This window comes from Magallana gigas, chromosome 5 (assembly GCF_963853765.1).
Source record: "Magallana gigas chromosome 5, xbMagGiga1.1, whole genome shotgun sequence".
Lineage (NCBI taxonomy): Eukaryota > Metazoa > Mollusca > Bivalvia > Ostreida > Ostreidae > Magallana > Magallana gigas.
The window spans coordinates 22790207-22801941 of record NC_088857.1 but is presented as its reverse complement, the minus strand read 5'-3'; the positions used below and the strand labels follow the sequence as shown (position 1 = coordinate 22801941).

General features: G+C 33.4%; 1 protein-coding gene across 2 annotated transcripts; it reads right to left on the bottom strand.

Annotated features, from left to right (window-relative positions):
- Positions 1-812: 812 nt before the first annotated feature.
- Positions 813-11735, bottom strand: LOC105324082 (FAS-associated factor 2). 2 transcript variants are annotated; one of them, XM_066085503.1, is made up of 14 exons: positions 9624-10099; positions 9116-9184; positions 8773-8891; positions 8330-8445; positions 7426-7455; positions 6964-7064; positions 6613-6698; positions 5236-5327; positions 5056-5154; positions 4716-4794; positions 4248-4329; positions 4011-4100; positions 2891-3034; positions 813-2536 (listed from the first exon to the last, which is right to left on the bottom strand). In XM_066085503.1, the coding sequence occupies exons 1-14, from the start codon at positions 9645-9647 to the stop codon at positions 2357-2359; spliced, it is 1311 nt and encodes a 436-aa protein (XP_065941575.1). In that variant the 5' UTR covers positions 9648-10099; the 3' UTR covers positions 813-2356. The 2 variants fall into 2 exon arrangements, with proteins under 2 accessions (XP_065941575.1, XP_034334471.2); XM_034478580.2 differs by lacking the exon at positions 9624-10099 and adding an exon at positions 11592-11735 and having other exon boundaries at positions 816-2536.

Genomic DNA, 11735 nt, shown 5'->3' with positions numbered 1-11735 from the left:
TCTGTTTTGAATTTTGAATGCATATAAAGAAGAAAGCCTGGTAAAACAAGAGGCCCAAGGGCCACATCGCTCAATTGAGCAACAATTCCATACTGACAAACTCTGACCCAAACAGCTGATGGTAAATCAAATGCTTCCACATAGGTTTCATCAACTTTTCTGGCAAAATGGTTTTCGATAAGGTTTTTAAAATTTAACCTGATATGTAACTATGTAAATTTGACACACCCCCCCCCCCCCACTGTAGCCCAAGCCTACTCATTGGAACCAAGATTTAACTTGAATCTACACCCTTTGAGGATGCTTCCACACAAGTTTCAGCTTTTCTGACCAAATGGTTTCTGAGAAGAAAATTTTTGAAAAATATCAACAAATTTTCAATTAATCCTAATTATCTCCCCTTGAAAGAAAGTGTGCCCCTTCATTTTAAGAAAATTGAATCCCTTTCACCAAATGATGCTATGTGCCAAGTTTGGTTGAAATTGGTCCAGTGGTTCTGGAGAAGAAGTTGAAAATGTAAAAAAGTTTACAGACAGACAGACGGACGGACAGACAGACAGACGGACACCAGACAAAAAGTAATCAGAAAAGCTCACTTCAGCTTTCAGCTCAGGTGAGATAAAAAAAAGTTGACTAGATAAAAAATAAAGACTTTCATACAAACACTGACCAAATGCAGATGACATAACAGTATAGTGATGTCATTTTATGATCCTTTTGGGACTATTTTGAGATATATGCGTTATCATATGTTGTAATTTTTATTTGATGACAATTTCATAAACATCATTCAGTATTGTGCATTGTTCAAGAGTCTGAAGTTTATTGAATAAGTTAATAACATACAAAAACACATTATTAACTATATAACCATCTTAATCACCGTAACATTTGAGTATGCTTTCTATATAATATTAATAAATTTACCACTAAAGCATCTCAATGTTTTCAAAATATAATTTGGCAGTGAATTTATTAAAACAGCATTCTATTTTAAGGTCAGACGACACGTCCCTCAATTTTAGATAACTTTTTCCAGGAATTTGTTAATGGTTTACTACTACTTTGACAAGCTTTCTTGCAAAAAATTAGGGGAACTTACCAGGCATTTCTGCAAAATACTAGAGTATGCAATTTCCTTTATAATCTTCTTGAAAATACACTTGAATTGCTGATATAAAAATAAATACATCTACAGCACAGCGAAATTCACTATATAAGAACTATATCTCCGCCGGGGCGGGGCTTTGAACACACAACCTCTAGAACATATACAGCGAGCAGCCACGGTTCTAACCACTCGACCATCGAGACATAAATCCAAATCCAAGTAAATTTTAATCATTTTTAAAGTAATTATAAAATTAATATTTTTTATTTCTTTATTACGAGGAAATACAAAAAAGATTCTCAAGGAACGTGTCGTCTGACCTTAACTAAGAGTCAAATATATATGGCATAAATTTGACCAATCAGGCACAATAATTTGAATGTAAAACTAGAATGCAGCAACTTAGTTTTAAGAGTAGGACTTTCAGTATTGCTCCCCTGGAAATACAATGTAAAAATACTTTCTGTTTGACTTTTACCATGTCATTATATTGTACATACTGTGGAATTATTAGAATTCATGGGAGCTCATTTTGCCATGGATGTGTTATGTAAACTCACCCCAACAAATTATTGATTATTAAACACAGTCTGTATTTTTCATACATGAAAGTGAATCCACAAAACTTATTCACTCAGTGAATAAACTTTTAACATACTGACAATTCAAAAACATTGGTCCCCAGAAATTTAATCAATTCCACAGTATGTAACTATGTAGTTCAAGTATAAAGAACACTTCATGTACTATTCCATGGTTTTTAAGAAAAATGAAATGACCTGATCATACAATTAACAAAGGGCTGAAAGGCCCTCCAGAGGACATGTAGTAGTTATTGTAATTAGGTATTGGACATTTCTTCAGGTTTTTTAAATAAATCAAACTAATTTATTCTAAAAGATTTCCTTAAGATATCAATTTCCACAGTACCCTTTGAACATAAGGAAAAAAAATTATAAAATATAAATAGAAAAAAGAGGAACATCTAGGTTGCTCATTGACTTGGCAACACGTACTTCTTACTACATTTGTATTTGGTTATAAAGAGGAACAACATTCTGGTCAAAAAATAAACGACAATTTTCTGATCAATAACATACATAACATAATAGAATCTTCCCTTGCTTTTTTTTCTTCTCTTTCTACCAAATTTCTTGGTAAACGCCTGCATTTTACATAGCCTTCGTTTTGAAACTTTTCCTTTTTGGAGCCATAGTGTTATTCCAAATGTATATCCTGTGAATATCATGCCTCATTATCTTGTACAAAAAGCATTTCATTTTTGCCTAGCCCCGCCTCTTCAAAGGAAGGGGGATCTGGGCCGTTCTTTGAGGGTTCACAGGGGACAGTCCTTCGGGGGAAATTTGTCACTACATGAAAGTCATCCGGACAGTCCTCATGACAGAATGCGAAATAATATAAAAACTGAAATACAAAGTAAATATTGAAATCAATACACAATACTGCATTTATAGTACTGTAAAAGTTGATAGTACTGTAAAAGTTGTTATTTACACTGGTGGTATAGTACACATTTTCTGGAGTCAAACAATACGCATGGGTATTAAATATGCAGATGCATGATTTACCATACACAAGTTTTGATTTTTTTTCCATTCTTACCATTCGCACAGGGATATTTTACACGGTTTTAAGCTTACCATGTAACTAGTGTAAATTCCCCCCATGCGTAAATAACCACTTTAACAGTAGCATGCACATCTTGACCAGATATATCATAAAGAAACCATAATGGGGTCTTTTTTTATAAGGCATCACCTTTAATGATTGGTTTTTCAGAAATCTTCTTTCAATCCTTGATCCGTGAGGTAACTTCAGAACGATTCGTACTACATCTGGGTCATCTACTGCAGGCTCCTCTGGGATTTCAATCTTTAATTCTTCCTTCATTCTTTCTCTTTCCTAAAAATAAACGGCGAGATGAGGAATCTTAATTTTTTCATCTTGCATTCCAGTAATAATACATATATACAAGCACAGATCTAGGAGGTGGGGGTGGATCAGGACCCCCTCTGGAAATTCCAAACTTATTATTTACATAGTAAAATTACCTTCCCCCCCCCCCCCTTCCCCACCCCCCCCCCCCAAAAAAAAATAAAAAACAAGAGGGCAATAGGTCTTAATGGTCATTTGAGTACCATAGGCCATACACAAACTTGCTGAGGAATCTCATACATGTACATGCATTCAATTAAGTTTCATTCTGGAGTACAAAAATTATTATATTGTAATTATGACCATCTCCCTGCCTGAAATCTTACAAAAAGGACTATGAAACCTATAATTTTAATTTAGCGAAAACCTTAAAGATCATAATAGAGTGCATGGCCTGATATTCAAAAGGTGCAAGATTCTGATAGAAAATAATTTTCCCATAGTTGTCAACTTTCAAGATAGGTTTTATGTGTATTGGTATATGTTTTCATAGATAAACTAAAACAAAGTGGCTAGTAGACATGGTTTATTTAAAACAACTTCCCATCCTCCACCCAGGGGCAGATAGAAACTCTCCCTGTGGGCATTTAAACAAAAACAAAACACTGCTATAAAAACCTATTCAGGTTCTTCACTTCTCCTGTTCCATCTTTCATGAAATCAACATCTGGCATATTTACAAGCCAAGGCTCGGGAATATGGTGCATCAGTATCATAAGACCCACCATCCATGCAAGGACCAGTAATAACTAAGATAAAATCATCAGAGGGCACCAGCTCTATGACCTTTAACCAGCTCTAAAAACCTTAACCTCCTCCAGCATCTGAAACCTATAGCTTAGATTCAGCATTCAAGTAATAAAAACTTTAACCAGGTCAGGACGCCGACGCCAGGGGTAAAGCATAAGCTCCTCCGTCTTCGTCTTGGTGAGCTAAAAATTACCTGTATCATTTCTTTTCTTTTGTTTTCCTCATCCACTAATCTTTGTTTTTCTTGGTCAATTTTATCTTGCTCTTCTCTCCTTTTCCTTTCCTATTGATATGCATTTAAACATGATAAGTTTTATGAAGAAGAAACCATCATGACAGCAGTAAAGTATGTGTAACATGAAAAATTATTATATCATAAAGAAACTATTATGTACCATAAAATAAGTAAATTTTAAAGTCATCACTTTACCTTTTCTTGGTCAGCTTTCAAGGATTCTAAATATGCTGCATCTTGTTCTCTCCTCAACGTCTGAGTGAAATCTCTTTCTTCCCTGTAACAAAATCATTTAAGACATCCATTTTAAATCTTAACCATACTTCTTCTAATCAATTTGATCTTGAACATGACAAATGACCTTTACTAATCTAAGGTCAACAATTACAAGTCTTTCTTTTGCATAGTTCAAAGGTTGTCAAAATTTTATGGAGAAAAAAAGAAAGCTATGGACCAATTTTTTTTCAACTTAAAATTTATCAAATATATTTCATAATTTAAAATAATATCACAAAAATATTTAATTTTTTACAGAAAAATAATTTCTCACAAATTTGCATTGATAACCAATGCATGCTTATGAAACACTCAATTCAAATTGACTTGCTGAAAGTGCAGTTTCAAACATGTTTTTTACAAATAACCTGTTATCATGTCTTTTACCTTTCAGCACGTGCAGCTATTAAGGATGCCTCGTTATCCTGCAAGATTCTTTCTAATTTTTCTATGAGTTCTCCAGGCCCTGAAGAATATCTCAGAAATCTCAAAACTCATAATTTTTAACTTATCAAGTACATGTATGACGGATGGAAATTCTCATTAAAAGCACTTTATGGTTTTTTTTTCTTTTTAACCAATTAAAATTAGAAATTGTACTCCAATAAACATTTTTATTTCTTTGGATCAATTCGACAGCGAAATCCACGAAAATTGGTACTCGAGGAATATTGCGGAACCCACTGTGTGTTTAACCCTTATTAATTTTGTTTATTTCTTTGCTTACCTATAGGCCCCTCTATACGTGCTACTACTGTCATTTTGTTTTGTCGTAGGACAATCAGTGCCAAAAATGGATAAGTGTTTTCTTTCAATGCCCTTGACACTGAAAAAAAATTCCAAGATGTAACAGATTTCTCCAATATCAAAGAGTTATTTCTAAACCTAAATGTAGACGTTTTCTTACCTCTGAATCCTTCTGGACTGTTTGTATTACATGCCCAAAAAAGCATTCTTGTGTTGATGAAATCAATGAGGTCTTGATTACCTAATGTGTTTCTATAAGAATAATAAAACTGAATTTTAAACAAGAGGCTCATGGGACACATTGCTCACCTGAGCAACAATAGGCATAATAAAATCAGTTTAATGGAGTCATAATACAAAATATCTATACAATTTAGCATGATACATTCAGTAGATCCTGTTTAAATAAAAATCCAATTTCCCTTAGAAATTTTTATGCTTATAATCAAGTCCCTTTTTTCCCTTCCACACAAGTTTCAGCTTTCCTGGCTGATTAGTTTCCAAGAGGTCGATTTCTAAAAGATTTACTTTATATTTCTTTGTAAAAATTCAACCCCCATACTGTGGCCCCCCTATCCCCAGGGGTCATGATTTTCACAACTTTGAATCTACATTACCTGAGGACACCCACACAAGTTTCAGATTTCCTGACTGATAAGATTCTGAGAAGAAGATTTTCAAAGATTTACTCTATATATTACTCTATATATTTGAATGTAAAAATTAGACCCTCCAATGTGGCCCTACCCTACCCATGGGGGTCATGATTTTCACAATTTTGAATCTACACTACCTAAGGATGCTTCCACACAAGTTTCAGCTTTCCTGGGCAAATGGTTCCTGAGAGGAAGATTTTGAAAATTGCTCAAAATTTTTCAATGATTCCTAAATATCTTCCCTTAAAAACGGGCATGATTCTTAATTTTCACAACTTTGAATCCCTTTGGTTGACATTGGCCCAGTAGTTCTTGAGAAGATGTTGAAAATGTGAAAAGTTTATGGACAGGCGGACAGATAGATGACAAATAAAATGTGATCAGAAATGTTCACTTGAGCTTTCAGCTCAGGTGAGCTAAAAATGTCATTAGTTTAATACAAAACATCTCCTATCAAGATAAAATAAAATTTCATTGGTTGTAATCAAGGTTAAACGACTACTTTGCTCTTAATATCGTGATTAACATAAGTTTAATTCATTATTATCAAAGTTACTGGTTCTCCTCTAATCATAATTAATCCAAGTTTACTGGTTGTCCACTGCAATTCATCAAATTATCAGAGTTATGAATAATACTTTCTGTTTTTACCTTGATCAACGCAAATTCAATCATATGGCTAACAAATCATAATACTAAACTATCATATTAATAATTTAATAATTTTTGGTAATCATGATTACAGTTCTTGCTCTCTGCTCTAATCATGATCAATGTAAGTTATCTTGAAGTTCTTCGAAATTAATCAAGGTTACTGAGAATGATTACATTGTAATCAGAGCTACAGACCTTGCCCTCGTCACCAAGTGAGCCTTACTTACCTACAGAAGTCACCTGTGTCTTGATGATCATCACCATGAAGGTATACACATAAGAACCTTAACTCCCTTTTGGCATCATTAAGAGCCTAAAAAATTTCAACATTCAATATGAATACACATATTCATTTATGATTTCACATAAGACAAATTCATTCACTTTCATTTCAAGTTTAGTCTAAATTCTTTCATGTTATAAAATTGATCAAATGAGGCTTCTACGTTATTCAACCTCTAAACCTTTTAAACATTACTTATCAAAATGCCCATTTGATCCAATCTCTAATGGTAGTGAGGTAAGTCTAACAAACAAGCATGGTACAAAGATAGCTAGCTGTGAGGGTTATGAGTTACCTGACTATAGGAGCCTTGGTAGAAGGTAGGGTGTGTTGTACCTAATGTCTCCTCATAACTGTTAATGAACCTTGTTACATCTCCGAGTGGATCTGTTACATCTTTAAAGGAAAATTCAAGGGGAAAAAAAATCAAAATATTTACAGAATTAATCATGTACATTTCTTTTCATACAGCAGTAGTTTTCAAAGGCAGGATTTATACACTGTAGCCTTGTTAAACTTAGCAAAATACCTTTGATAAATGATGCACTTGATTAACGATCATTGTTTCATTGTATCCAAGTTTTTGATGATCTTTTTTTTTTTTACAAATTGATCATGAAGAGCAGTTAATTGATATAAATGCATGTAAATATAAACAGACTAATGATAATAATACTAGACCAGAATCTTTCTATATAAGATACAGCTATGGATATTAATGGATATTAATTACGGATATTAATGGATATTAACTTACTTCTTCTAGGGTCTGGTCGAATTAATCGAACTGAAAGATAAAATGTTATACAATGTCAATGTATTACCCATTTGTATTACCAGTACCAACAGACATATTGTGTAACCTAGTTCTTCAATACAGTTAAGGTCAGTAACCGGTTTAAAATTTTGCGCCCTCTGCGCAGGGTATTGCCCATATTTACTAAGTAGTGTGTAAAACGCAAATACAGAAAAAAAATGGTCAAATATACAGGTTATCATGTAACATTTTTTATTTTAAAAAAAAATGAATTATCATAAAAATATTTTTAGAGAAATGAATCCTCAGTCTCAGAGGTATTTGATCATTTTGCCGCTTATTCAAGCTTCATGTTATTCACATCAGAGTCAACGTCTTTCGATGACGTCAGTTGAGACTTTGAGGTAACAATTGAGAAAAATGAACGTCATGCATTATTTATTGCAGGGTCAATGATTAAGATTGAAAATATAATTTGCGAAATAAAAAATATGTGCGATCATATCATGTTCTGTGTGAGTGGAAAGTTATTTGTTTATCTATTACAAAAAAAATTACATTTGATTCGTAAACATCCTTTTATTCTATACAATTCTCTCTGTAAAATGCCTGGCAAGACACAGTCAATTTACTTTATATTTTGCACATAGTTTACTCATAAGTTGACCTTTCTCTGGAAAAAAAATTTAAGGAAATTGCATGCTTGAAACATTCTCCCCCGAGACTCCTTAAACACTTCACCAAAAATTAATTGTAATATCTAATTCAAAATACTGACTCTATTTGGTAAAATTGCAAAACTCATACAAGTACAACAAATATGAAATTATAAACTTATGTACATTAATCAGAGAAAAATCTAGTCATTAATAAATCAAATATATATCCTGTGTGTGATACTTACTAGTAAACCTAACAAGATCTAATAATGTAGAGTACACAAAGCGAAATGGAAAGATGATCACATGGTACAACCACTGGTAAATGCCCTGTGGTGGAGGTCGAGCCACTGTGAACACCCTACAAAACAAAGTCAATACAACTACATTCATATCATCCCAATTCATATATTTAATATATAATGCTCAATGATTTCATCTTTGAAAGTAAGCAGTTTAGATCTACATGATAAGAATTTAATCTAACACATATTACCTACAAACATCAGTAATGGAGGAAATGATGGGGCTCAAAATAGGTATGTTAATTAATAAAAGAACTATAAAATATCTGGTACCTGTGCCCCTTTAGTAAATTTTTAACATGAATTATAATGAGATGCTAAAAAGAAAAGAAGAAAGTTAATTACAATCCATGTATGATATCATCATTGTACTTTAGTTATACCTCTGGTCTGTTGGTTGTAAATTCATTGATGGTTCTCTGGGTTCATTATTCACTGCCTCAGGTTGATTAAAAACATTTGGTGCTCCTTCTCTCTTATTAAATGTGTCCTGTACTGCAATCTACAACAACCCATAAAATATCCATCTTTAAAGAAAATTAAGAGAAAAGCATAATTAATTCAGGAATTTCCTAATTGTTATGTGGCTATTTTAAATCTAATCTTAACAAATATGTTACAGTAACTTTTTAATAGATAGCACACAAAGGCAGAATCAATTCAAAGAAACTGATCCAGAGAAACACATCTTTATCTAATTGTTTTAAGGGGGAGGGGGAAGGGTACCTCTATATCCCAGTTATGTTCTCGTAGGATGTCTTTGCATCTGTCAATATCTTCAATGCCAGTCAAATCCTGATAAAAATGACCAACAGAGATAAACATAAAGTATTTTTCAATATATGTACAATATCATATGATACCATATTATATATTACAATATCATATAATACAATTTTATGTGATATAATAATATAATGATACAAAATCATATTAAAATGTTCTAAAAAAATACAATATCATGGTATCATATAACTTTTTACAATATAATAATGATATAATATTTTATCATATAAAACAACAGTGTATCATATATCATACAATACTATATCATAGGAAGCATATTATATCATTTAACAACAAACACATACATTAAGCAGGTTTCAGTGAGGTAGGAGATTTTTTGAGCATCTTTCATAACGGAGATCAGGCTCTGTATCTGAAGCTACCTCTGTGATTTATTTAGATTATAGTTAAATCAACTATTCAAGCTATTATCTATAAAATATGTCACCTTTTCCATAAAACTTAATCTCATCCAGCATCCCAAACCTATGGGTCAGATTCAGCATTCATCCCTGTCAGGTGCATCAGTATCATAAGACGCACTATCCATGCAAGTTTGATGAAGTTAGGGCCAGTAATAACTAAGATATATTTTTCAGCATCCTTGATAATGGATATCAGGTTCTGTTTTAAAAGGGATGCAAGCACAACAGGTGGTCCTATATTTAAAGTTTAAAAATGGACTAAAAAGAGGGGCACTGTCACTTAATGTTAACTCATGTCTGTTAGTCTTGACTTGAACATCAAGGGACTGAGCCTCTGTGACACAGGATGGTAACGTGTTCCATACGAAAATCCCAGATGGAAAGAAGAATCCTTTGAATGTCTCTATTCTGGCATAAGGAACCTGTATTTGGTGTTGATGGCCTCTAATAGTAGCACAGACAGAATGGCAGAATGGTGAAGATGAAATGGAACAAGAAAGTGCTAGATCTTGTACATCAACACTGCTTTTTCTGCTTGTGTACCGTACTTGTTGTAGTGGTTCCCATCCCAGCTGTTGAATCATTGATGAAATGCTGCTGGTAGTCTGCTAGTTGGCCAGCACATATTTTGCAGCCTGGCGCTGTACACTTTACAGTTTGTTGATGTTGCTCTGGGTAGAGGGTTCCCACACTGCAAAAGCATATTCCACCTGGAGGCTGAATATTAATGTATAAAACATATCCTTGGTTTTCCAACGACAAGATGGTAGAATAATTCCTCCGAAGAAAGGTTGTGGTGGAGTTTGCTCTCTTGCACACCTGGTCTATGTGGTGGTCAAGGTTGTTGTTAATGGTTACTCCCAGGTACTTAGCTTTGCTGGTAAGGTTCAATACATGGTTGTGTATGCTATAGCTATCCTGAAAGATGTGGATGACTTTGCACTTGTCAGGATTAAAGGTTCTTTCCGTTAAAGGGGCATGGTCATGATTTTTCTGTTTTTATTATTGCAATGCTTTAGGAATGCATTTGTAATGATTACCCAAAATTTTTAAGTCGGTTGTAAAGTTATAAGCAAAATACAGTGCCCACAAGTCTTTGTCATGTAAACAAGGCTTGTGCCCTGTTTTTGTTTACATATGTTCAATATACCACAAAAAAATCTTTTTCAACCTGATATATCTATCTTCTTATTTATTTTTTAAAATGCTTAAAAGCATAAATAAACAGTTCCTAATGTTTAAAACATTTATTTTAGGTCGAAAACAGGAATTTTCTCTTCAACGTTCAAAATGTAAACAAAATGTTTACATAGCAAAGAATTGTAAGCTCTGTAACTTGCTTATGACTCAACAAATGACACTCAAATTTTAGCTGCTAATTAAGAATGCCTCACTGAAGCATTGTTAACAATAACATCGGAAAAATAATTTTTTACCAAAATTGTGACCATGCCCCTTTAAAACTCCATCAACCATTTTCTCTCCCAGTTTGGAGGCTGTCTAGGTCCTGTTGTAATGCTGCTGTGTCTTCAGGCCTGCTGATCCTCCAATACAGGTGTCTGATCCAGTGTCCGGTCGGAGCCATGTTTCCTGTGCTAGGACTAACGTTATATATCTGGATCTATTTGCTCTAATAGCATATGATGAACTGACTCCTTTTTAGCTCTTACAGATTGTAGAATGTATATTGACTTTTGTAAACAACAAACATGTGGGGTAATTTTTAGCGATAAATTACCCCTTTAACATTATATTTTCAATTTTCTGTATAAAATACATACAATGTAAGTAAACTGACGTAGCACAACTAGTGACTTACATGTACTACATGATGTCAGAGACATAAATAACATGTTATTTATGTCTCTGATGATGTACAATCAAATCACTTACTCAAGGACCAGTCTTGTCTTTAAAATACAGTCGATTGTCCTGATATAAACATGTATGAATCATAAAAACATTTTGAATTGAAATTTTGCTTGGCACACCTGAAAATGCAGTAATTTTTCTGTTTGTTCTTGAGTAAGATCCACATCTTCGTTCTCTTCTGCCATCGCTGCCATGATTATCGCAACTTCCTGTCAGTCATTTGGGAGCGGTAACGGGACGTTTCGCTCCTATTGACGATTCAC